Source organism: Perca flavescens, chromosome 7, assembly GCF_004354835.1.
Source record: "Perca flavescens isolate YP-PL-M2 chromosome 7, PFLA_1.0, whole genome shotgun sequence".
NCBI lineage: Eukaryota > Metazoa > Chordata > Actinopteri > Perciformes > Percidae > Perca > Perca flavescens.
Window position 1 is genome coordinate 34,719,224 of NC_041337.1, and position 27,909 is coordinate 34,747,132.

At 41.9% G+C, this 27,909-nt stretch overlaps 1 protein-coding gene across 3 annotated transcripts; it reads left to right on the plus strand.

Annotated features, from left to right (window-relative positions):
- On the plus strand, window positions 1-27,122 carry ccdc22 (CCC complex scaffolding subunit CCDC22). 3 transcript variants are annotated; one of them, XM_028584022.1, is made up of 16 exons: window positions 1-474; window positions 6,026-6,203; window positions 7,372-7,504; window positions 10,131-10,237; window positions 12,342-12,435; window positions 13,799-13,968; window positions 14,970-15,185; window positions 17,313-17,486; window positions 18,528-18,647; window positions 20,080-20,196; window positions 22,322-22,423; window positions 22,566-22,673; window positions 24,117-24,212; window positions 24,669-24,728; window positions 24,839-24,913; window positions 26,319-27,122. In XM_028584022.1, exons 1-16 carry the CDS (start codon window positions 425-427, stop codon window positions 26,430-26,432), a joined length of 1,914 nt encoding a protein of 637 aa, XP_028439823.1. In that variant the 5' UTR covers window positions 1-424; the 3' UTR covers window positions 26,433-27,122. The 3 variants fall into 3 exon arrangements, with proteins under 3 accessions (XP_028439823.1, XP_028439824.1, XP_028439825.1); XM_028584023.1 differs by having other exon boundaries at window positions 17,316-17,486; XM_028584024.1 differs by having other exon boundaries at window positions 12,342-12,426.
- The last annotated feature ends 787 nt before the right edge of the window (window positions 27,123-27,909 follow it).

The window sequence follows — 27,909 nt, forward strand, 5'->3', positions numbered from 1 at the left end:
TCCACCTCCCAGAATACCGCTGCTCAATTCCGTTATTACTTCATTTCCACACAGAACAAGACACACAAATGTCAGATTTGTTGCCTTTGTAGCAGATAGACCCGGCCAGGTTCAATTTGTAGGATATGCTAATCTTTCATTGTGTCACAAAAGCTTATTTATATCAAGGCGATTCAACTCGGCGGAGAATAACAATGGATTTTGTCAGGGAAGTAGAGCAGCCTTGCTAATTAAAAAGTAGCTAGCTAACGTTTCTAAGTTAGCCTACCGAAAATGGAAGCTAGTTCACCTGCCTGTTTTCATACATGGGAATCCCATACGGTTACTAGCTAACTTAATGTTAATAAATAACCCGGGCTAGCATCACATGCTCTGCTATAGTCGTGTCTGTTAGCTAGCTAACGTTTACAGAACAACTTCAGCGATGGAAGAAGTTGACAACATTTTGATTCACGCCCTCAAACAAGTCGGCACGTAAGTATCAGCTAACGGCGGGTTTTATTAATTCACGGTCGTGTACTAAGTGTCGTCGAAGTGACATGTTAGCTGACTGATGTTGAGTTTGCTGTCAGACAGAAATCATCCATGTAATGTTAGGGAACTATCAGCTAAGTCAGCCCATCACATGACCACAGACGTGGGTCAGTTCTAGTGGTGGAATGTAACTGAAGTACATTTACTTTACTTGAGTGTGTTTCTTTACATGCCACTTTCTACTTCTACTCCTGCTACATTCATCTGTCACAGCTTTAGTTACTAGTTACTTTAGTTACTCCGCTACATTCATCTGTCACAGCTTTAGTTACTAGTTACTTTAGTTACTCCGCTACATTCATCTGTCACAGCTTTAGTTACTAGTTACTTTAGTTACTCCGCTACATTTATCTGTTACAGCTTTAGTTACTAGTTACTTTAGTTACTCCGCTACATTCATCTGTCACAGCTTTAGTTACTAGTTACTTTAGTTACTCCACTACATTCATCTGTTACAGCTTTAGTTACTAGTTACTTTAGTTACTCCGCTACATTTATCTGTTACAGCTTTAGTTACTAGTTACTTTAGTTACTCCGCTACATTCATCTGTCACAGCTTTAGTTACTAGTTACTTTAGTTACTCCACTACATTCATCTGTTACAGCTTTAGTTACTAGTTACTTTAGTTACTCCACTACATTTGTCTATTACAGCTTTAGTTACTAGTTACTTTAGTTACTCCGCTACATTCATCTGTTACAGCTTTAGTTACTAGTTACTTTAGTTACTCCGCTACATTCATCTGTCACAGCTTTAGTTACTACTTACTTTAGTTACTCCACTACATTCATCTGTTACAGATTTAGTTACTAGTTACTTGCTAGTTAGTTGCTTTCTGCACACAAAAACACACGTAGTTTATAAAATGTTTTATTATAAATTAAACAACAAGTTCTTATATAAACACACAACTGGTTGGATCGTTGACAGGTTTTGAAATGGGAGGATTTTTCTGCATTGAGTACTTTTACTTGTAATCCTTTTAAGTACATTTTCCTGATGATACTTGCATACTTTTACAACATCTTTTAAAGCAGCACGGTTACTTGTAACACAGTATTTTAACAGTGTGGTAGTAGTACTTTTACTTAAAGGGATAGTGGAGGATTTTCTTTTTCCGGGTGGATCATCAAGACTATTGGTCCTCCTAGTTGTCAATCATTCTGGTGATATGTTTACGTCAGGCTGTCGTACGTGCTCGTCTCGAGCTTCCAGGTGTATATGTGTGGTGAGCTTGAGCTACGGTTTCAGCCATTCATTGAAGCATTGAAGCTTTTGGGAGAATATAGTTCACACGCTGGCGTGCGCTAAAAGCACAGGTTGGGCTTCCCACTGATGCCTCAGTCGTGAAGTTTCTACTCCACAGGTGAAGTTTGGCTATTTGGAGAAATCCATTTAAAATCACTGCTAGTAAAAGTTGATGTAAGCTATGATTAGCGATGCTAGCCCTGGCACAAGTCACGCACCGCGCACACACGGTAAACATCTCAATTTGTGAAAAAGTGCAAATCTTCTTTTGGAAAGTAGGCTTGTATGAGCCATGCCAACAGCAACTTGTAAACAGTGCCCTCTCGTGCACACGTTTAATAGGCGTTCCCTCTCGGGAGCAGTGTTGCACATGTGCATTTTTTCAAAACGTACAGAGGGCGGTTCTTTTCTAAAATTCGGGAAAATCCTCCACAATACCTTTTAAGTAACAGATCTGAATACTTCTTCCGCCTCTGATTTGAGGCAAAGGTTGGGAGCTGAGAAAGATTTAACTAAATAATAATAATACATTTTATTTTATATATCGCATTTCAAAGCACTCAAATAGACACTTTCTCACTCTTGACTACACTCAGCACTGCCACTTTACTTTCTTTTTCTTTATATTTATCTTTTTTATTATGGGATATATGGTATGCATTTGGGGAGGCGGGGGGGTGGGGGGTTGTGTCTATCTGTCTCTACATGTGTTTTTAACCGCTATGGACTGTCATGCAACTTAGTTGCATGGCAATAAAGTATTGCATCTTGAAAGACACTTTACATTAAAACCATGGTAAGGACAATACATTTTATTTTACAAATAAAACAACCCAAAACTCAAAAACAATCCTATTTAAAAACTGTGATGAAGAAGGTGTTGGTTAAATAAGCCCAAAGCTTAGGACCTCCTATTCAATGAAGAATTCTTAGGTGTAGTTGGTTGAATGTGTTTGCAATCGCCACAGATAGTCCGGTAAGAACTGGAGAAAGAGGAGATATCCTCAAATGCTGCTTTTATTAATTACCATCCACACACAATGCAAGCCCCTCTGTATGAACTGAATTCAGGTCTGTGAACTGATGTGTGGTTTCTGTAACATGATGAAAAGCAGAAATAATATACTTTTGTCATAATAATTATGTAATTCTCCTCTATTCAGCAGTTAACAGTAGGTTAAGTGTGGTGTTATTATAGGGTGAAGGTAGGCCTGCACGATTATGGCCAAAATGATAATCACGATTATTTTGATCAATATTGTGATCACGATTAATTATCACGATTATTTGTTGATTTAACCAAAACAAATTTTATTGTCACATAGGCTAATTATAACAGCTTTTACATCCATATTGTGCTACATTCCTCCTTTATTGAAGGATACTGTGAAGGAGTACGCCATTTCAGCTGTTGTGCAACCGCTTTCCATACATGCACGTTTGCCGTAAGGTATCTGACGAAATAGCGACGCAGATTTCATTGGCTCATAACACTGCCACTTACATGTGTGCGTTGCGCTCTGATGCTCCGAAACCCACGTTAGAGGCTACATAAACATCGCTGCATGTCACGCTAGTAAACACTAATAACACGTTACACAGCAGGTAACGTTAGCCTACCGTTAGCCACAGTAAACACTAATAACACGTTACACAGCAGGTAACGTTAGCCTACCGTTAGCCACAGTAAACACTAATAACACGTTACACAGCAGGTAACGTTAGCCTACCGTTAGCCACAGTAAACACTAATAACACGTTACACAGCAGGTAACGTTAGCCTACCGTTAGCCACAGTAAACACTATTAACACGTTACACAGCAGGTAACGTTAGCCTACCGTTAGCCACAGTAAACACTAATAACACGTTACACAGCACGTAACGTTAGCCTACCATTAGCCACAGTAAACACTAATAACACGTTACACAGCAGGTAACGTTAGCCTACCGTTAGCTACAGTAAACACTAATAACACGTTACACAGCAGGTAACGTTAGCCTACCGTTAGCCACAGTAAACACTATTAACACGTTACACAGCAGGTAACGTTAGCCTACCATTAGCCACAGTAAACACTAATAACACGTTACACAGCAGGTAACGTTAGCCTACCGTTAGCCACAGTAAACACTAATAACACGTTACACAGCAGGTAACGTTAGCCTACCGTTAGCCACAGTAAACACTATTAACACGTTACACAGCAGGTAACGTTAGCCTACCGTTAGCCACAGTAGTAACTGGATTAAACACGGCTAAAATGCTGACAGCTAAACGGTGTAGTGTGACTGTATTTCCAACAACGGGATGTCAAACAGTCTGCTGCTAAAGCTATGAGCTAACAGACACAAACCAGCACTATGGTCACTGCTGTTGTCTGAAAAACAAAACAGACGGGACGAAATGTTGCGTTTACTGGTAAACTGGTAAACATTGTGACCGGCTTATGATGACCGACTGCTACCTGTTGTGGAATTATCCTCACGTTACTCTCTGTCCTCTGTGACTGTCTGTGTCTAGAAACTAAGCTGCGCGGTGCAGGGAACAACTCTGATTGGCTCACAGAGGCACGTGATCACACAGTGGTTTGTGGAGCGCTAGAGTGGCTTTGCAAAAACTTTGATAAGGAGCGTTCTATGACGCATTTTAAATATCGCTCGATCACGCAAATGTGATCGTGGGAAGCCAAAATCGTGATCGTGATTAAAATTTGATTAATTGTGCAGCCCTAGGTGAAGGCTCTTCTAAAGAGATGGGTTTTGAGAAGTGATTTGAAAGTGTCCAGGTAGAGCTGGGCAAGATATCGATAATATATCGATTAGAGCTGGCCCGATACCACTTTTTTGATTCCCGTTACCCATTCCGATACCTGAACTTGCGTATCGGCCGATACCGAGTACCGATCCGATACCAGTGTCATATATTTCATTATGTTTTAACAGCTGTATACTACTATCCCTGTTTCGATGTGAAATAATTTCTATCTTTGTTGTCGGTCTGGCTCAGGTTAAACTCTTTGTGAAACATGAACAAACACAAACAATGAATGCCCCAGAACTTTCTTTTATTCTCCAGTTTGACAGTCAGTTATAACGGAAGAAGAACATAAATAATCTACTTTAACGTGGATTTTCTTCAGGGCTTTATTACGTGGTATCGGATCGGTGCATAAACTCCAGTACTTCCCGATACCGATACCAGCGTTTTAGGCAGTATCGGAGCCGATACCGATACTGGTATCGGAACATCTCTAATATCGATATCGTGATATGAGACTAGATATTGTCTTAGATTTCGGATATCGTAATATGGCATAAGTGTTCCTGGTTTTAAAGGCTGCATTACATTAAAGTGATGTACTTTTCTGAACTTACCAGACTGTTGTAGCTGTTGTATTATTTTTACCTTTACCCACTTACCGGGGATTTCCACTGGATGCATAACGGCTGCCGACCGGCTCCGCTGCGTGTCTGCTGCGTGCTCCGCCGTCCGTCAATACCCACCGGGTCCGGATTTGTTTGCCCGAACGGCTGCGGCCGTGACTGACAGCTGTAGTCACGAGGACCCACAAGTTCTCGCGAATTCACGTAGAACAGAACCACAAAACCAACAACAGTTAGTTTACATTTAGAGGAGTAGAGGGGAAACGACTCTGTGCCGTGTTTTCAAGGTGTAGTGCAGTGGAAATATGATCCGCCGTGAGCATGGTGTATTTTATTTTGAAAATTAACCGGATATTTATTTTGTTTCTGTGCTCGACTTCCTGTCCCGCACTATCTGCCGTGTGCTGAATTGCTGCGGAGCTCTCCGTCGTCCGTCAAAAATAGAAGCTCTTGTGTATATCTGCTCCGGAGGGCTGCGGACTGACGGAACTGGGACGGAGTCGGGACGCAGACGTTCTGCAGTCTGTGGAAATACACAGGTTGACTTTAATGGAAACCTAATGACTCCGTCGACGTTCCGCATCCAGTGGAAATTGCCGGTTAGTCGTTATATCCACATTACTGATGATTATTTATCAAAAATCTCATTGTGTAAATATTTTGTGAAAGCACCAATAGTCAACGCTGCAATATCGTTGCGGTATCAATATCGAGGTATTTGGTCAAAAAATATTGTGAGATTGCATTTTTATCCATATCACCCAGCCCTATGTCCAGGTCAGTACAGCCACGGATGTGTATGGCTAAAGTGTGAACGTTAGTTGTGTAACTGGCATATTTAATATGTAACCTACAGAGAGGTGAGTGAGGAGACTGGGAGCATCAAACAGTTCAGCAGTGAGCTCATAGTGGAGGCGGTGGTCCGATGTATCCGGGTGATCGATCCAGGCCTGGGCAGCGCGCTGCCCACCTCCCTCCCTCCTGGCATGTCTGCTCGCTTCAGAGTGGGCATGAGCCTGGCACAGGCCTGTCAGGTAAGCCACTAGGCCAGCGGTTGGGGCTGTATGACTCATGGTTTAGTCCAGGGGCGGATCTAGAGAAATATTCATGGGGTGGTGAGAAGGGGGGCGGGAATTTTTGAGCGGTGGAAACATATGTCAGATGTGTATATACTGAATTTAATCACAGTGTGATGAGAAATACTATGTACACACTACAAAAGGGCACAGGCTGCCATTTACACACTCATCCAGACAAACTTAATCTCATGCAATCAGTGTCCTGCATTTGAGGTTTCATGTGAAACTGTTCATATTAGGAATAAGTGACTATACGGTGTGATCTCACTTAACAAGAGATAGTGTGATAGGGGCTTTATCACAGGAAAGGCATTGAGGAGAGGCAGATGTGTGAGAGGGGAAGCAAACAGTTGCAGTCTGACATTGGAGATTTGCGCTCGTAAATTGTCAAATCGGCCGTAACTTTTAATTTGTTGCTGCCAACTGGGGTGGCAGCAGGGGTGGCAAGGCTTTCTTTTAGGGTGGCATTTGCCACCCCGGTAGATCCGCCCCTGGTGTAGTCTAAGGCTACATTTACATCGCTGCGTTGAGTTTTGAGCCAAAAGCGAACTCTGCATTTTTAACTCCAGTAGAAGAACTAATCTCCGTTTAAACTAACACGCCCAAACGTGTATACTCTGTTGCTGGTAACGTTGTTGAATATCGCGATAATGATATAACTTGAGATAAAAAAAGAGATATTAAAGTGTTCTCTGTTCTGCCTTTCTGTTTCTTTCAGTATTCTGCTAAAATATCATTTTAAAAATGAATTTAAAAGAAATGAAAGGAAATCATTTCCAACATTCTTTTATTGAACACTTTGGACATTAAATTAACCACAAAAGGCACCACTAAAATCGAAGATGTAACTATCATTCTTTTTTTTTTATATATATATATATATATATTATATTTATATTTTATATATATATATATATATATATATATATATATATATATATATATATATATATATATATATATATATAGCATTATTATTATTATTTATTTTTTTTCTTCCAGCCAAGTAACCCCTGAACAATGCCGAACATTTCAGTTGTGCGTGTAAGATTACCAGCTCAGCTGGATCCCAGCCTGCACCTCCCCAGCAGTATTTCTAATACGTCACACTGTTGGTTTCCAGGACATCGGTTATAAAGGAGAGATCGGCTACCAGACTTTCCTGTACAGCAACGAGCCCGAGATCCGCTCCCTGCTGATGTTCCTGGTGGAGAAGTTGCCCAGAGAAAGTGCAGAGGCCTCAGACCAGCCAACAGGTACAGAGAGCGCTGCTCTGTCTATGTCCTCCACGTGGTTTTATATCTCCTCTGAAATGTGTATTGTTGCAGTGTTGTGCCTGGACGCGTTCATTGAACGATAGTTCACGAACTCGTTCATATTTTGTGAACTGAACGTACCGTATTACTAGGGTTGGGCATCGAGAACCGATTCCTAATCGGAATCGTTTCAAAAATTACGATTCCATTGGAAACGTTTCTGTATTGGAATCGTTTGGAGGATTTGGTTTCAAATCCGATCATCACTTTCAAATTAAACATGCGCAAGTTTGGGTTTCGGTAGCAGCCAGGTGCTTGTTGTGTTGCAGCCATGGAACACAGTAAGCTGTGCTCTAGTGTGGCTTTATTTTACGTTGAAAAAGCCCCGTCAAACTGCAAACCAACCTTTGAATCAAAATAAAACTTTCCTCTTATTTGTGAAATAGGCATGTGACCCGTTTCAACTCCACCACTCAATGAATCGGAATCGAGAATCGATAAGAACCGGAATCAGAAGGAAGAGTCACACACAAACACACACACACACACACACACACATCCACAGCAAACCCACACACACACACACACACACACACACACACACACACACACACACACACATCCACAGCAAACCAAAACACACACACACACACACACACACACACACATCCACAGCAAACCACATACACACACACACACACACACACATCCACAGCAAACCACACACATACACACACACACACACACACATCCACAGCAAACCACACACACACACACACACACACACACACATCCACAGCAAACCACCACACACACACACACACACACACACATCCACAGCAAACCACACACACACACACACACACACACACACACACACACACACACACACACACACACACACACACACACACACACACACACATCCACAGCAAACCTGAAACAGCACGCTGAACTGATTGGATATGAAGATGAAATCTGACGCATAGTTTCAGTGTTAAAACTGATAAAATAATTGCTGTCTGTGGTTCTATATTTGGGCTGTGGTAAAAATGTAGAAAAATAATAGCTCGCAGCAACATATGGAAAAAAAGAGCTATGAAATTAGTTCATTTTTGGGACTGTGAACTTGGTTCCAAATGTTGAAGTGTGAACTATGAACTGAACGAGTTCATTTTAAAATTTGTGAACTGAACTTTGAACTAGTTCATGTAGAAATTGAACTTTCCCAACACTGTATTGTTACATTATTTGTGCCGTAGTCTCGCTTAGCCAGCTCTATCTCCTATCTCTATTTACCTTTTTTAAAGTCATTTGCATATAACTGATCCCTGTGTGTCTCATATAAAACTCCGCTTTCTGTATAGTCTCAGGAAGGAACTGGTTCTGGTGGAGCATTTGCACCCCGCAAAAGAAAACTCCACATATCCAATATTAAATGAAGTTAACTGTCGACACGATACAGTAACGTGAGATATTTAAATGAGCTGATACATGGTTAAACCTCATTGGCTCTTACCAGTCCACAGCATTCCCACCTATTGGTCCCAGTTAGAGAGGAATTGCCCTAAACATATTCTTTGTAAATCTTTACAATCATTCCCTGAAAGAACCGCAGCAGGCCTGACTTGTTTCATCATCCAAATTTTCTTCAAAATATTTTCAGCGTGTAGCTCGCTAGCTCGAAGTTTGTTGTTGTGCCACATACAATTTTAAATGAAACACTGTTCAGTGCTTCCAGCTGCAACATTTTAGTAACCGACAAGAGACATGTTCATGAGAAAATGCACACTTGGTGGTGGTTTAAGCCCCCAACGTCGACTTCAAGGCACCTAACCATAACCATGGCCTGGCCTGGAAGACGACGTTGGGAGCTTAAAACACCAAAATGGTGTTTGGCAAGTTTCGAACAGTTTGCAGCCTCCTCTCATAACTATTATGGTCTGTTAAGCATATTGGTCCCTGAGTTAGTATCTCATAATGAAGAAGAATGAGCTAAGTGTGACCTGTGATCAGTCACATATACAGGGTTTCCGCCTGGTTTTAAAAAGTCTAAAATTTCTAAATCAAAAGTTTAGGTCTTAAAAAGTCTTAAATCCGCTGAAGTATGGTTTTCTGGGTCTTAAATAACTGTAAACAGTTCTTAATTTCCATACGTCCGTGTAACGCTGCCTCTAATGCTCACTGAAATGTTTATTTTTATTCCGTGGTGTTGTAGTTCTTTCTTACGCTGGGCCAAATATAATTCACTGTATATGTAAAGATCATTATTACTCTGTCACTTTTATTCAATTTGAATACATTTATTTACTTTGCAAGTACGTTTGTGACTCGTTGTACTTTTTATGTTGTGATATAGGTCTTACATTTCATTCATAAAGGTCTTAAAAATTCTTAAATTTGACTTGTTAAAAACCTGCAGAAACTCTGATATAAGAAATCAGCAATCAGAATCTAAACCAGAAAACTGCATTGTTGCACGTCCGGAGGTCTAAAAGGAAACACGGAAACACTGTTGTCTGCTCCGCGGTTTCTTAAGATAAGGGCATTGTTGGCATGACGAGGCCTTTTGTTATGACTTCCCACTTACTGCTGAGTCATCCAAAGCTGTCATCTCTTCCTGTAGGTAAATCGGTGGTGCTCCAGAAAGCCATCGCTGCTGCGATCAGAGCCCAGCTGGCTGTGCCCTGGCTGCCTCCAAACTGCAGACTGCCACTGCACGGTGAAACACAAGTAAACTCTTTTAAAGTTGCAATTTGATGTCCGAGAATGCTTTTAAAGGACAATTCCAGCATTAAAATGAACCTAGGGGTTAATAACGTGTACAGAAGACCGTTCACTGGGATATGTTTTCATGATAATCGAATGTGACCGGTTTTAGCTCAAACCGCTAATTGGCTTGTAACTAGGGTTGGGTATCGTTTGGTTTTTTTTCGATTCCGGTGCTAAATCGATACTTTTGAAACGGTGCCGGTGCCTGAACCGGTACTTTTCAATAAAGTTAAAAAAAAAATAAAAATAAGGGTAGTAAACAACAGTCAGTGACTTGTTTATTGCTAAGGCCATGGTCAAAATTCAAGATTTAATAATAACGTAATAACTATAACAATAACAATAACTTATTTCACCAGTAAATTGCTGTTGAACCCCAGATGGGAAAAGGGTATTTTACAATTACTGTCACCACGAGGCTACCAGTTTTAAGTGAATCTGTGTTGTTTAATTCCGACAAAGGCAGCTGCAAGTGAACGCACCGTCTGTGTTGTTTAATTCCGACCATATAAACATACTGTATATCTGAATTGCGACAACGGCAGCTGCTGCGCTGCAGAGCAGACTGTTACATCCCGCTGTAGAAGTCCTCCACAGTGAAACACACTGTTTAACGTTAGCTGTCAGCATTTTACCGTGATTAATCCAGCTGCTAGCTAAAGGTAGGCTAACGTTACATGCTGTCAGGTGTAGTGTATAGTTGAGCACCGAAATGAGGCACCAAAACTTTCGTTCTTATTCGGTCTCGTTACTACCGTTTACGTCGGCACCGGTTCCCTATTGGCACCGAGTTTCGGTACCCAACCCTACTTGTAACGCTAGTAGTCGGGGCAGAGGGTAAAGTAAAAATAAATCTCTATTTCTACACCACTAACAAGGCTCAAAATATCACCACTACTTCCACGGTAGCATAATGAGGGTCCCTACATGTAAACAGAAGCATTGAGAACTTTTTAAGTGTATAGACAGTTTATTAAAACTCGCCATCTCGGGAAAACAGTCATGACCAGTCGAACGCCGTGCTTGAGCTACGTTACTGGTTAATGGCTGCACAGCGTTCGTTGTTCGACTGATTGCGACTGATAAAACTGATCACAGTCGATTAGCATGAAAACATATTCAAGAGAACGGTCGACTCTGTACACATTGTGTTATTAACCCCTAGGTTCACTTTTTACATGATTTCTCCTTTTAATACATGAGGGGGGGTGATGTGGGGGCTGATTCAGGCATTTTAAGATTAATCTGACTTGCTACATAATGCCTGATCCATTTCCAAACTTCTGTTTATTAAATCTGTAAGGCTTCCTTCAAAAACAGTTTCTGTTAATAGTCACCTGCCATTCGAGACTGATGGGGGGGAAAAATGTGGTTTCTCAGAAATGTAATTTTAAATGTATCTATTCTAAATGTTTTTTTAAAAGGGATTTGTTTTTTCAAATTTTTTTATGCTCAAGTGGTATTTGAGACTGGACATACTCCGGTGGTAACTCAGTTCACATCGACAGCACATGCTGATAACTTTGGTCTTGTGGAGAGAGACCTGTGGAAGGGCTTTGGAACTCAACTCGCCGTTCAAAAGATCCTTTTCTTTCTCCATTTCTGCTCAAGGGGGGGTTGTTTTCTGCGAGCCAACCACAGCGTTACTGCTACCTCGCTTCCTCATTTCCCAAACTACGGAGCGGAAAGGAAAAGGAAAGCTGTGACGCAAGTTAAATTTTAATTTACATTTGAATAGGCGTGCCCTTCCAAAATGGCGTTTTGGGGAATTCATTTCAGCGCCAACGATGTGGCCAATTGGACATCATTTCCAGTTATGGTGACAAGTTTTCAGAAAAAGAGAAAGTTATTGCCAAGCTCTGTAACGTTGAAAGTGATGAAGGCCTGGGAGTGTAGGCTGTGACGTGTAAATGTATAAATATGTTGGCAGTAATCCAAGGATGGATTTATAGATACATTTATACCACTGCAGAAGTCTACTGTGTCTTCTTTTATATAATATGTAACCTGCCCAGAAGGGAGTCTGTCGGTTTCTAACAAGTTATTTTTTTCCCTTCCTGTTCAGAGTCCAGGAGCACAGCACAGCTTCCACGTCCAGCCTCTCAGTTTACCTCACTGCACTAAAGGTCCAGGAAAGAAGCAGCTAAAAGGTAGGCAAGGCAAGGCAGCTTTATTTCTTTATATGGCACATTTCAGCAACAAGGCAATTTTTTTATTTTTTTATTCCACCTTTATTTTTACAGAACAAGTTCTTAATGACTATCTGGTTACAATGGCGGCCTGACAAGTGGCATAGCCACGTAGGGAAAGGGAAGGAGGGCTAGCTAATAAATATATTAGAAATACATACGGTTTAGAAATGACATAAAATACAATTTGAAATACTACACAGAAGACAATAAACACTTAAGACGAGATAAGTGCCCAGGTACATGGGTGAGTAAGAGAGGGAGAAACCATACGAATACTTAGCTGGACAAATTATTATGTAGAGAAGCAACGGCATTTGTCCGTGAACAAGGATGATGGGATGGTTTTAAAGGATGAAATGGAAATGAGTTAGTTCAGTTTGAGACTCTTTTGCAGAGCCTTCCAATCGCGAGCGACGGCGGATTGAAAAGATGCGAGACCAGAGGCAGAGTTGGTTTTGGGAATGCTTAATCGAAGATGAAGTGAGGACTGGGTATTGTATGTGACAGAAAGGGCTTTACATAAAAGATTAGAAGAGCAGTTGAAAACTATTAAATCGTGATTTATACTTCTGGGTAAAATCCACGCCGTGGCTACGTACGTGGAGACACGGACCTACGCCAGACCCTACGCCATAGCCTGCTGTGCACCTTTCAAGAAATGTAACTACACGTACAACATGAGATCAAGGAGAGGGTTAACTTCTCCTGCTCCAGATCTCCCACCGTGGTCTGAAAGAACAGGGGAGACCCTTTGTTTCTCTTACTAGGACTCTAGAGTCACTATGAATCGTTATATTTATATAATTTATCGATACTTTCTTTTAGATATTTACACAGCTAAAAGACCTATTTAGCAGCATGGAGATTAGTTTTGTTAGGGCATTGGTGAATGTTAGCTGAGAGTTAGCTTAGATCTCGCAAGAGTTCGGTCCTGAGACAGAAACAGGTCTCAAACTAAGTTAATTTTCTCCTGATGTGTCCGTCTGAAACATAACATTTTAGTGTCTGAATGTTCTGGAGATACGTGGCTTGTCTTCTGGAGAATGGCTCCAATATTTACTGCGGTGACTACAGGAGGGAAAGAATCGCTCATAATCTGTGTTCTCTTCTCCGTTGGAATCAACACACTCAGGACGTCCCACTAGTCTCCTAAAGAGGCGCGGCGGTGGACAAACCCACGGGACACACAGACAGGAAGTTACTCTGAGTTGGACCGTCTCGGTTGCAAACAGTCTCCGGTTCAGCCTGGTTTTTGGGGGAATCGCTGTGTGACGAAAGAAAAAGGAAGGAATTTGAATTCTGTGTGTGTATGTATGTGCTGTAATTTCAGAGCTGCAGGACTACCAGCGAGACATTCTTCCTCCTGTGACCGCCCAGCCTTCCCATCATGCCTCTGTGGTGGCGTCCATCCTGGAGCAGCACACGGCCGAGCTGAGCGCTGCTCAGGAGTGGGACAACGAGTGGAACACGCAGGGACTTCTGTCTCGCCTCACGCCACAGGCAAATCACCACACTCCCTTCAACATCACCACCACACACCAAAGCAACCGATCGACAATGAAAATATTTGTTAGTTGCAGCCTTAAACACTATGGCGTGCCTTGTTTTTGAGGTGTTGTCGGGTCAGGGTTAGGGTTGTAGGGATTAAGGCACGGATACCTGACCCCAGACCGACGGGTCCCGACGGGTCCCGACGACACCCAACGGGCCGGGCCGGGCCGGGTTCGGCCAGATATTTAGAAATTATGGTCGGGGTCGGGTCAGGCTCGGTCATATCAGCGCGATAAGGCGTGTGTGTGTGTGTGTGTGTGTGTGTGTGTGTGTGTGTGTGTGTGTGTGTGTGTGTGTGTGTGTGTGTGTGTGTGTGTGTGTGTGTGTGTGTGTGTGTGTGTGTGTGTGTGTGTGTGTGTGTGTGTGTGTGTGTGTGTGTGTGTGTGTGTGTGTGTGTGTGTGTGTGTGTGTGTGTGTGTGTGTGTGTGTGTGCATTCCTTATTAAAAGATGAAACGTTTGCTTATTTTTGCAATTAGTTAACATTCTCAAAAGGTATTATTATTCCTAATTGCTGTTTTACAACTATTTTAATCTCTATTTTTGTTCACTAAGATAAAAGATTGCATATGTTCACTCTTTACTCATGTACAAAATATTTTTGCATTTGGAGAAACCTTCTACAATATTGAAATATAGGGGGTTGGGGGGGTTCTAATTCAAGTATTTAGATTAATGTAGCATGTATAATGGTACTGCTTAGAAAATATATTTAGACACTTGCATGCATAGTTACTTTCTTGTTGTCATTGTGCATGTTTGCTGTCTTTAAGAAAATGAAAATAAAGGGTTAAAAAAAAAAAAAAAAACATTCTCAAAAGGTTGCAGTGTTTTTCCACATGTTGTTGGCACATTGGATCCTCTTTACCTGTTCAGGATAGGCTGTTGTTATGGCAAACTTTTGATTATGAACCACATCATGTTCATTTAGTGTGTTTGTGTTGCTGAACAGGAGTATCGCTCCCGGAAACTGGCCCGGCTGCGTAAACGCATCGAGGAGCAGCTGCGTTCGGCGGCCCTGCCCTGCCCTGACAGTGCCTTTGGCGGCTCTCGCTCCGCCTCCGACCTATCGGAGCTGCTGCAGGCCTTCAGAGGCTCCGCCCCCTCTGACCACATCCTGACCAAGGGCACCCACTTCACCCACACACAGAAGTTCACCTTCACACAGGTGAGGACCGTGCCACAAACATGGTTTGGTTTCAAATTTGCCCAAATAGGCAATCGATTCAAATATTTAATCGTGATTGACCACACATTGTCCACAATCGCACATTTTGTATCTGATCTACCGTATTTTCCGGACTATAAGTCCTCATAAGACTCATCAGTCAGAAAATGCGTCATGAAGAGGAAAAAAAACATATTTAAGTCGCATTTATTTAGAAATTTATTTCACAAAATCCAAGACCAAAATCAGCCTTTTTTATCTGTCAACTACACAATAGCACACAGAACAACAGGCTGAATACGGTAGGTGTCCGGTATGTTAACGTAACACATTAACAGTTACTGAACTACACAATACACAGAACAACTAGCTACCAGGGCGTGGAGACGTAACTGCACCGTTGACAAGCCCCTCCCGGCAGCACGTTGTTCAAGCCCCCACCTGTGGACTCGTTCCTCCACCTCTGGCCATCTTGCTTTCAGCCCGCGATTAGCCGATTAGCTTTCTTTGCTTTCTTCATTGCAGTGAGAGTCACCTTTTCGCCAGTCTCCCTCACACGTTTCTCCCTCATTTCAAACTCTCTTTCTGCTGCTCGATTACCGTTTTCGGGGCTGCGTATTTTACTACCTGCAGTTTATCTCTTTTCTTTCTCAGTTGTCTTTAGGAGCAGCGTTCTAGTTGTCCCAAGCCTAGAGCGCCCTCTCGCGGCTGTAGACGGTAATGTTTTCAGTATCAATTAACATTTAAAAACATGTTAAATTATATATATATATTTTGATATACAAGTCGCACCTGACTATAAGTCGCAGGACCAGCCAAAGTAGGAAAAAAGTGCGACTTATAGTCCGGAAAATATGGTATATGTACTTTTAAAAGCAATATTCTTTTCAATTTTCTAATGCTTAAGTTTGAGACTGGAAGTTCTCCAGTGGAACCCCAGTTTACATCGACAGTACATGCAGATAACTTTAGTCTCCATCTATAGATGACTTTGGAGAGAACCGTCAGGCCGGGCTTTGAAAGTCGCCATTCAAAAGAGCCTTTTTTCTTCTCTCGGGGTCTTGAGCTGCTTTTTAATGCTCATTGAATTGGTTATAAATGTAAGTAAGATAAGATAAGCCTTTATTGTCTCCCATAGGAGAAATTTGTCTTGGGCACTCGAGAGAACAAGATGGCGACACATCACGCATAACACACAATAAACATACAATTAACCAACTTACAACATAGTCATACATTTCCTCATGCTTCAATAAACAACGAATAACACACAAACAACCCCCCAACAATAAAGCTTGTTACTCAGAACGGGAAGTCTCTCTTTAGATGAAGTGTGGGTTGGACGATCCTGTGGAAGTTATCGCGGAGCAGTTTCTCCCGACGTCTACAACCTCACTGCGGCACCGCTTCCTGACTGCGTGTGCGTTAGCCGCGCGTTAAAAAGAATAGTGCCGTCAATTGGTATTTGCATCGACTCGTCATTATCATGTTCATTCTGACAGCCCTAATTTTAATGTGTGTGTGTGTCTGTGTTTGTGTGTCTCTGTGTGTGTGTGTGTGTGTGTGTGTGTGTGTGTGTGTGTGTGTGTGTGTGTGTGTGTGTGTGTGTGTGTGTGTCTCTGTCTCTGTGGGTGTGTATGTCTGTGTGTCTGTCTCTGTGTGTGTGTGTGTGTGTCTGTGTTTGTGTTTGTGTGTCTCTGTGTGTGTGTGTGTGTGTGTGTGTGTGTGTGTGTGTGTGTGTGTGTGTGTGTGTGTGTGTATGTGTGTCTCTGTCTCTGTGGGTGTGTGTGTCTGTGTGTCTGTCTCTGTGTGTGTGTGTGTGTGTGTGTGTGTGTTTCTCTATGTCTCTGTCTGTGTGTGTGTGTCTCTGTGTGTCTCTGTCTGCGTGTGTGTCTCCCTGTCTCTGTGTGTGTGTGTGTGTGTGTGTGTGTGTGTGTGTGTGTGTTTCTGTGTGTGTCTCTCTATGTCTCTGTCTGTGTGGGTCTCTGTCTGTGTGGGTGGGTGTGTGTCTCTGTGTGTGTGTGTGTGTGTGTGTGTGTGTGTGTGTGTGTGTGTGTGTGTGTGTGTGTCTGTCTGTCTGTGTGTGTGTCTCCCTGTCTGTGTGTGTGTGTGTCTGTGTGTCTCCAGCAGGCGGCAGCAGTAAGCAGCCCCCCCATCCTCTCCGGCCATCAGTCGGAGAGTGACATGCAGCTGCGGCAGCAGGAGGAGCAGGCGTCCCTCCAGCAGCAGCTCCAGCAGCTCTGCAGTGACGTCGACCAGCTAGCAGCAGACATGAAGCACATGAGTGTCACTAACGCACAGGTCTCACACACACACACACACACACACACACACACACACACACACACACACACACACACACACACACACACTTCTCTTCAAAAACACTTCTGTTGGTTGATAAAGCACTGAACGCTTTATATCTGATCTGCTGCTACACTACGAACCACCCAGACCTCTCAGTTCTTCTGGGACAGGTCTGCTTTCTGTCCCTTAGAGTCAGAACTAAACCGGGAGAAGCAGCGTTGTGTTTCTACCAGTCCTTCCAGAAAAATGCAGAGTTTTTTTGTGATTGTTGCGGGGCAAAAATCCTTGATTCTGCGGCACGTTTTCTTAAAAAAATGCGATGGAATATGCTATATGATATTTATGCAGTTTTATGTGATGAAATTGCAGGAACTTGCAAAAACTGCAGTTTGATGAAAAATTATCCCCCCCAACACCCTGCTTTTCGATGATGTTCACGTCGCGTAACTACGTCACTTCATAACATTCCCATGGCAACTGGCTGCTCTTGTGTGAAGTAAACGCAACATTTTTCAACTTTCTGCTAAGATATATTATGGGGCTTTTTTTCCAACGAAAATGCGGAGAGATCATGACATTATGCAAGCCCTGCATATTTTGCGTGGAAATCGGCAATTTATGTGGCGAAAGTGCAGCATATTTGAAAAAATGGCTGATTATGCATTGAGTTATGCGATCGTATAATCATGTTTTTCTGGAGGGACTGTTCTAAGCTCCACATATCTGGAACAAACATCCAAAAAACTGCAGGTCCGCCGCAACTCTGTTCTTTTAAATCAAGGCTGAAGACCTTTCCTTTTGATGCTGCCTTTAAAAAAATAAAAATAAAAATAAAGTACACCCTGAACTTTTATATGTATTCCATACATATCTTATTCTATTTTAGTGTTGTTTTTTTTTTTATATTTTTTAACTGCTCTTCAGTGTTTTATGTAAAACTATTTGAATGGCCTCATTGCTGAAATGTGCTTTATAAATGAAGCTGCCTTGCTTTGCCTTTTATTGTGTGTTCACGGGCGATGTGTTTGGGTGCAGGTGTTGGATGAGTTGAAGCAGAGAGAGCTGGGCAACTCTGAAAAAGAGGAGAAGATGCAGGTGAAGAAGAAAACGATCGACCTGTTGCCCGATGCAGACAACAACCTGCCGAAGCTTCAGGTACGAGGGCTGAGCGAGACCTCTTCTAACCCAGAACCACAGGATACTTTAGTTATCCCCTCAGGGAAGTTATTAAGTTGCAGTTGCTCCAAGTGAGATTCGAGGTCAAATAAGAAGAGTAAGAAAAGAGAAAGTCAATATGTGTATAAAGTACATAAAGTAACTGTTGGGATTTGAACCCTGTGAATGCTGAGTGATGTGTGTTCGCAGCTTCAGGGCTCCTATCAGAGGGCACCAGTCACCAGGTGGAGTTCAGCTTTTACTTGGTAGTGCATTACAGGCAGTCACAAGCTGTACATTGTTGCATGTGTTTCTGAAATAAACCCCAAAAAGGCACATTAATGTCCCAGCTGTTATAACTACTATTATCTGACCTACCAGTGGGTTATTAATTACTTAGTAACAAATGCTGAAATAAAATGTACAATTATCACACTGTGCAAGTAAAATGAACATCCTCTCCAGCACAGTAACAGTTAAAGCCTCCAAAAATGTATCCCACACTAGCAAGTAACGTGTGTGATGTAGTGGAAAGTTAGCAAGCTAGCAACATCCAGATAAACTAGCAGCTTCACGGTTAAATGGTTAACATTCAGGACTCACTGCAGACTGAAACAGCTCAGGAATAGCTTAATCAAACTTACATCGTCTCTGACTTCTGAACAGGCAACCGTAATGAAAAGAAACACGAGGGGATCTTGGGGATTTCTTACGTAACTAACTAACTAACTAACTAACTAACTAACCCGTAATTACCATACGTAACTAACGTAGCCGTAACTACACAGTCTCTGTAGCGTGAGGAATTCACAACAGTAACATACAATAAGATCTAGTTACTTATTTAAGAAAAGAAACCGTTTAAAAGGGACTATTTACAGAAAGTCAAAAAGTGAGCGGGAGGGCTTTGGGGAAAAAAGCGTCCGCTAAATGACACATAATAATAATAATAATAATAATAATAATAATAATAATAATGTAACGTAATTAAAGCATGCGCCCATATATAGAGGTCGCCTCTAACCTGCGGCCCTTTGCTGCAGGTCATTACCCCCCTCTCTCCCCTTTCATGTCTTCAGCTGTCTTTTATAAATAAAGGCCTTAAATGCCCAAAAAAGAATCTTAAAAAAAAAAGAAGAGAATTCTTTATTTTATTATAACAAGAAATTAGCACCATTTACAAGCCACATGCTGGTAAAAAGCCAAAGAAACAATGGCAGTCTATTGAGTGGCTGTTCAAATTTCAAACATTCCCTAGCAGGTTCATGTTGAACCCTGGTTGCAACATATAAAAGGGAAAACAACATCCATTAAGCGTTATAAACAATATGTTCAATATGAGCAGGACAAAGCTGCTGGCTGGAAACCTATCATCCAGCACATCACCAGGCTCTCATAGTGTGTGTGTGTTTGTGTTTCTGTCTCTTCACAGGCTGTGGTGGAGGCCAGTGCCAAGCGGGTGGTGCACCTGGCCTCTCAGTGGGAGAAACACCGAGCTCCGCTGATCGACGAGCACCGCAGACTCAAAGAAATCTGCAGCAACCAAGATGTAAGTGCAACGGATTGGTCACTACAGGAAAAACAGACACGCACACACAGGCCCAATCCCAAAGTAAGCCCTGAGGACTAAGGACTCACAGACTTAATTGATCTCAGGTGCTAAGTGAGTGAGTGTGTGAGCTCACATGGGCTCAGATAGGTATAAATGGGATTGGGACAGCACTTCACGAGATCACATGTTACCTTGGCGACGTTTAATAACAAAGATGTCGCTGACACTTGCCGGTTTGGGAATTTTCCTTTTAAGTTTGTTGCTTTCCACACTGCCAAGGCACAGGAGACGGCTGCCTGATTCCACATTATTTCAAGCTCTTGTTTTACAAGCTTGAAAACCGGTCAGTCTGTTCCGTGGCCGTGTGTCGGGCTGCGGTTTACCTTTTGCAATTTCCGGATTTCCCTATGGTGTCCGCGGTAAACGTCACAACGCTTTGAACTGTGGGTAAATCCTTTGGTGAAGTCTGCATCGATGCAGACTCACGGAAAGGGCTCGGTTAAGCGTGTACTCAAACCCTCACGCCCCTTTGAAATTCGACATTGGGACAACCCTAAGCCCTTACGAATTTCGCAAGAACATGCACCAAAGTCCGTGAGTGTGTGATTCCGGACTTTGGGATTGGGACACAAACACACACACGCACACACACACACACACACACACACACACACACACACACACACACACACACACACACACACAGAGGTCTTAAAAGTATTACGGGCCGGTTACATTGCATGTGTAACATACCTAAGCTTCCACTATAATCAATGAAACTGGACACGAGAGCAGTGCGTATGGGCAGCAGAGATCCGCTCTACAATCGTAAAAATAGGACAGTCTTCTATTTATATTTTTTACGTGAGGTGCGTGCTAGAGGGTGACACGGGAATCAATTGCCCATCCCGAGGCACAAAATTACTCCCGTCATATCCTGATCACATGACTTGAATTTAATATTCAAAAAACACAAAAGTATGCAAAGTATAGTGTATGGTTTACAAAATATTATGTTTTTTCTTGCCATTTCCTAGGCTTAATTAAATGCAGTAATGTCATGTATAAATACTTTGTGTGGGTAATGTTTAAATTTACTTCATTTAGTATTAGCATAAGAAAGCAAAAAGATTTTACATTTATTTTGTGTTAAGAGTACAAACACACTCCACAAAAATGTTTTTAATAAGTTCAGGGAGAGTTACTCAGTAAATAAATATTTTCTCAGGCTTAAAATCCACACTTATTTTTTCAATATATGGCCATAAAATTGGCATTAAATTTAATCTTAGGTGGTATTAAAGGGTCTTTAAAAAGTCTTAAATTTAACCTAGAGAACCCTGGGGCTAGCCTCTTACGTACTTTCCCTCAATTTTAATTTTCCTTCACTACTCCGTCTGGGTTGGCGGTATAGTCGTGGGTTTTCTCCAGCCAAATATTTGGCGGTCCAATCAGAGAACAGAGGGAGTGGCTGAGAACGATGACGTTGAGGTTGAGCGCTAGTTTGAGTTGTAGTTCTGTAACGGCGGCGGAGAAAGAAGCGAGCGAAGCCATTCGGTCCGTTGTGGCAACGCTGCCGAATATCCAGAAGTTAAATCCCGAGCAGGAACAATCTTTGCTGAGTTGTGTTGGGGGCCATGATGTCGTGGCCCTCCTCCCCACGGGGTTCAGGAAAAGTCTGATTTTCCAGCTCGCTCCGTTAGCGGTGAAGGAGTTAGCTAAGGCTAACGCTAGCGATGCTAAGCCCACATCACGACCAAACGTTAGCGATTGGTTATGGCAGATCCAGAGTGGCTCTGGGCAGATCCAATAGTTTTAAACTTCAACAGAGTACCCGCCTTCAAGGAAGTTAACACTTGTCAATGGAGAGAGGCCAGACTCTCTGGACTAATGAAATGGACCAGAGTCTGGTAGGACCAGGCTAGTGGACCAGAGTTTGGTAGGACCAGGCTAGTGGACCAGAGTCTGGTAGGACCAGGCTAGTGGACCAGAGTCTGGTAGGACCAGGCTAGTGGACCAGAGTCTGGTAGGACCAGGCTAGTGAACCAGAGTCTGGTAGGACCAGGCTTCCCTGGGGGGTTCCCTGTTTTTGATTCTGAACATTTGCCTCCATTTCCCTCAGCTGGAGTCGTCCAGAAAGCTGTCCGAAATCAAGTCCCTGCATGACAAAATCCGTGTGTCTACGGAGGAGGCCAAGAAGAAGGAAGAAATCTACAAACAACTGGTAACGGACTGAGTTTAATTTTCTTTTGAATGCTGACAAAAGACACAGTGTACTCAAAGGTCACGGCAACACGCGTCACGTTGACACCGTTTTGTTTGGAAGATAACCGTCTGTAACTTGTGCCTGTTGTTTCCCAACGTAGGTAACGGAGTTAGAAAATCTTCCTCAGGACGTGTCTCGGTCAGCGTACACTCAGAGGATTCTAGAGATCGTCAGCAACATCAAGAAACAGAAGGAGGAAATTACAAAGGTACATTCAAAAGCAAACTATACGACAAAACAATGAAAATAACGAATACATAGGGCTGGAACCGAATATTCCAATATTCGTTCAATGGGAACGTAAGTACATTTAAGTGTTTAATGGTCTGATTATTTCAGCTGGACTTCTAGATCAGATTTCATAAACATGTGATTTGTGTGCAAAAATCTTAATTTGTAAAGTAGTAACTAAAGCTGTGAGATTAAAGTACAATATTTCTCTCTGAGATGTAGCGGAGTAGAAGTAGAAAGTGGCACGAAAAGAAAAGACTCAAGTAAAGTACCTCAACATTTGGACTGAAGTAAATGTTCTTAGTTACATTCCACCATTGTCACTGACACACACAAACACTGTTCACATCGACGACGTTTCCGAGATTATTCAGGGGCTGGCATTTCGTCCGGATGTCCGTTACCTTCCTCTGTCTATGTGTTGGGGTTCTAACCTCCGGTGGATTTGTGAGGACTATGGTTAACTGCTCCTCCGATCTCTGCAGGGTAAATCCAGACAGCTAGCTAGACTATCTGTCCAACCTGAGTTTTCTGTTGCACGACTAAAACTACTTTTGAACGTACACATGTTCCACCAAAACAAGTTCCTTCCATAAGACTATTTAGCAAGAGGCACCGTGGCTCCGTCCAGAGCTCAGCACCAGCCAAGAAGATTGTTATTGGTTTAAAGAAATGCCAATAAACCAGAGCACGTCGTTCTCCCATCCAGGAATGCTGTGTGGGCTTGCCAGACCTTCCTCCGCAGCGCTGCGGAGGAAGGTCTGGCAATGCGAGACTACACAAACACCAACTGTACCTTCACTTTAAGGAAACCTGACAGCTGTCCTCTACAAGCCTGGGCAGGTTGTAACATGGGAGGGGGGGGTCATGCTCTTTCAATGCTCACATTACTGGAGCCTTTTGCACACGAGCCCTACGCAGTGAGTTTGTGTTGCTTTGTCTAGAGTGCGGCTCGGGGACATACACCTGTTTCTGTCCATGTGTCTGTCTGGGAACACACATTATATTTTCACTAAAATAACCTAAACAGTCTAATTGGTATTAGAAATTGGCCGACCAAGGTAATGAGCATTGCCTCCAAAGTATCTAGCATCGAAAAATGTCTCCTCATTCAATACCTAACTTCAATACCTACTGAGTAAATCTCATCTGAGTCAGTGAGCCAGTCAGCACGCAGCATGCTTCTACCAAGATCTGATCACGTCTGTGATTGGCTGTCTTAACGTTACACAGACAAAAATACATTTGTGCCGTAATGTTGTAGATTCTTTTCGTTTTTTTTTTTTTAAAATTTTTATCGAAAAAAAAAGTATTGTTTGTGACCCAGTGTCAAAGTCAGGGCATCAGTAGCGGTATAGATTGATTGTTTTTGGATGATACCCAGCTCTACTCACCAACACTGTGTTCGCTTTCTCTGCAGATTCTGTCGGACACCAAGGAGCTCCAGAAAGAGATCAACAGTCTGACGGGAAAACTGGACCGGACCTTCGCTGTGACTGATGAGCTCGTCTTCAAGGTTCACTTCATCCGTTCTCCTGTTACATTCAGTTTAGTGCTGCACAATATGAAGAACATATGCAATATGCTGTAACGCTGTTGAATATCGCGATAACTTACGATAAATATACAGATATTAAAGTTTACTCAGTTCTGCTGCTTTCCGTATTCTCACATACAACACATTGCTTGTTGAATTTAAAATAAATGAAAGGAAATCATTTCCAACTTTTTTTTTATTGAATAAATTGAACATTTGAATTGAATATAAAGGGCAGCACTAAAAAAAAGTGACAGATACATTTAAAGTGCTGTTTTCTCTGCAATCTCTTGAGTGCCTTTCGCAATATGTGGCAACTCTCCAGAACCAGTACATATGCTCTTTAATCCGGAGGATGTTTTCAATATATAAACACACGTGTGTTTCTGGATGAACCAATTTCTCATGTTTTTATGTATTTTTGTCATTTTGAAGGACGCCAAAAAAGACGAATCCGTCCGCAAATCCTACAAGTACCTGGCAGCCCTGCATGAAGTACGTCATCACATTTTGTCTCGACTACATCTTGAAGATTTCATTTTCTCCGTTTGCTCTTATCAGTGAATGTGTAACACGTCCTCTCTCCATCTCGCATTCTTCCGTAGAACTGTAATCAGTTGATCCAAACCATCGAAGACACCGGGACCATCCTGAGAGAGATTCGAGATCTAGAGGAGCAGGTGAGATTTACACTTTAACTGATTCAATGTGATCGTCGCATCAGTCTACACTGTGTTCCAAATTATTATTATAATAATTTGGAACAAGTCTAGTACGTTGAAATGTGTCTTTGTAGGCAGAAAAGTGAAAACTATGAAGGTATGAAAACATACGGTAACCAGGGCTGCAACTAACGATCATTTTCATCTGTTGATTTATTTTCTGGATGAATGGATTAGTTCTTTGGTCTCTAAAATGTAACAAAATGGTGAAAAATTTCAATCAGTGTTTCCCAAAAAGCCCAAGACCACGTCCTCAAATGTCTTGTTTTGTCCACAACTCAAAGATATTCAGTTCAGTGTCCCAGAGGAGAGAAGACTCTTCAATATATTCACATTTAAAGGACAAATCCGGTGCAAGTTGAACCTAGGGGTTCACATGTGTACCGAGTCGACCGTTCTCTGTGATTTGTTTTCATGCTAATCGAATGTGACCAGTTTTAGCGCAAACCGCTAATTAGCTTATAACGCTAGTCGTCGGGGCAGAGGGTAAAGTATAAATAAATCTCTATTTCTACACCACTAACAAGGCTCCAAATAGCACCACACTTCCACGGTAGCATAATGAGGGTCCCTACATGTAAACAGAAGAATGGAGAACTTTGTAAGTGTACAGACAGTTTATTAAAAAGATAGTTTAGAAAGACAGTACCGTTCATGTATACATGCTGGCGCCATCTTGGGAAAACAGTCATAACCAGTTGAACTACAAACGCCGTGCTACGTTACTAGTTACGCAGCGTTCATCATTCGACTGATCGTTGTACTTTTCTTTTTCTTTTTAGACCCCAGACAAACAGAAATTGTATTGACGTGTATTTTTACAATGCAGCAGCACGTCCACAGATTTACACACGGTTTCCGTTGGGTCTTAAAAAGTCTCATGTCTAAAATATCAAAGTTTAAAGTCTCGTGTATTTATCTGTGGAACCGTGTTCTTGGTCTTAAATCAATTTCCCAATTCCAGGCAACGCTACCCCTAGTCTATATCCTCAGTCCTTCCGTATGTCCTTTCCTTCGACCGGATTATCGTTGCCTAACGCTTCCTTTGTGTTGGCGTTCTAAACTCCGGTGGATTTATGAGGAGTATGGTCAACCATTGGTCGATTTTAGACCCTTTTTAGGGGGCTCAATTTTTGTGCTTCAAGTTAGTTTGCGAACTTGTCTGTTAATGACAGAGGACAAACAACGACAGGTTCAAATGGCTTAATATCTTGCTGTCCTATCAAAATAAAGGCTGAAAATGCCCAAAAAATTATCTTTAAAAGTCTTGAATGTGACTTAGTGAAACCTGCAGAAACCCTGTTTACAGTTCAATAAAAGAACAGTTTTTTTTATTTTAATGGCATCTTGAATTTGCCCACAGATCGAGACAGAAAACAGCAGTAAGACTGTGGCCAACCTTGAGAGGATTCAGGACGACTACAAGGCTATCCGACAGGAGAACTCGGCGCTCGCTGCCAAAGTCCGAGAAGGCTGATGGAGGCCCCGATCCGCTCCGCTGCGCCTGGCACGAAGGTTGTGGTAAAAAAAATAAAAATAAATAAAAAGTAAAAAAATTAAAAACTGGAGCCATACGAACTTGAACGGGACTGCAACAGCGCTCCACTTTTCACGCTGAAGAGACTTTAGAAAGGGCGAGCTGATTTTTTTTTTTTTTTTTTTTTTCGGAACCACGGAACTAACCTGGCATTTTAATGCACAATTTGTACGGACGGATGAAGAAGACAATTTAGTGTTTAATTTTGAAACCGATTTCTGTGGCTAGACGAGCTCTCTGGGGGGTCCATGCACTGGTTTGACTGCTCCGTCTCCGAATGAAAGACAACCGTGGACAGCCGAGGGTGCTGTCAGACCTTTTACGGTTGAAATGTAAGTCGTTCATGATGATGTATATTAAAAAAAAAAAAAAGTTTTCATAAGGTATCTTGGATAACATCAAATTTTTGACTGGGAATTTTTTTTTAATACAGGAGTTGTTCCACCATTTTCAGACGTTAGCGGTTCTTTTGGTCGACACTTGATTATATTCAAACTGAAATATGTTGAGTGAATGACATTTGAATGTAGTCCCATTAATAATTAATAATGCTGTTCAGCCCGATCAGCAGAGTATTGTTGTACATACAGTATGGTACCAACCTGAATAAAGATGCCTTACAAACTTAAAGAGCAGCTCTTGTAATCTTTATAAAGACGCCGGTCGAGGTGAGATCACTTTAAATGTACGACAGTATTTTTTAGGGGTGGGGGAAAAAATCGATACAGCATAGTATCGCGATATTTTTCGTGGCAATACTGTATCGATACACAGACGCCAAGTATTGATCTTTTATGATATATGTGTTGGTCAGTTTGTCTGCTTGACAATCACATTTTGCACCAAGAAAATTGAAGTGAGATGAACAAACAGAAATGTATCTTTTTAGATACAACAGATGTTGACAAAATTGTCCTTTCGGGACATCATTTGAAATTGTGAAAAATCTGAAGTTGGAAAAAAAGGTAATATATTGCAATATATCGCAGAAAATTGCAATATGTTTAAAATTGCAATAATATCGTATCGTGACATAAGTATCGGGATAATATCGTATCGTGAGGCCTCTGGTGATTCCCACCCCTAGTATTTTTGAATGTGGTTATTATGGATCACAACCACTGAGACTACATTTACACTGCTACGCTTTGGTTTAAAAAACGAATATCCTTTTGCTACTTTTACAGCTCTCATTCCCCCCTGCTCTGGCTTTTCCCCCTCTCACAGTTAAAATAATAAAGGAGTCACATTTTTACAATGAATACAATAAAAGGTTCAGAAACCAGTTAACAGCAATAAAAATAAGTGTAGTAAATAAACACATTCACTCGAACTTACACCGATGCACACCTCACATACACACAGCTGTGTATTTCATATGGCATGATCACACTGCTGCTGCTGTATGAACCATGCT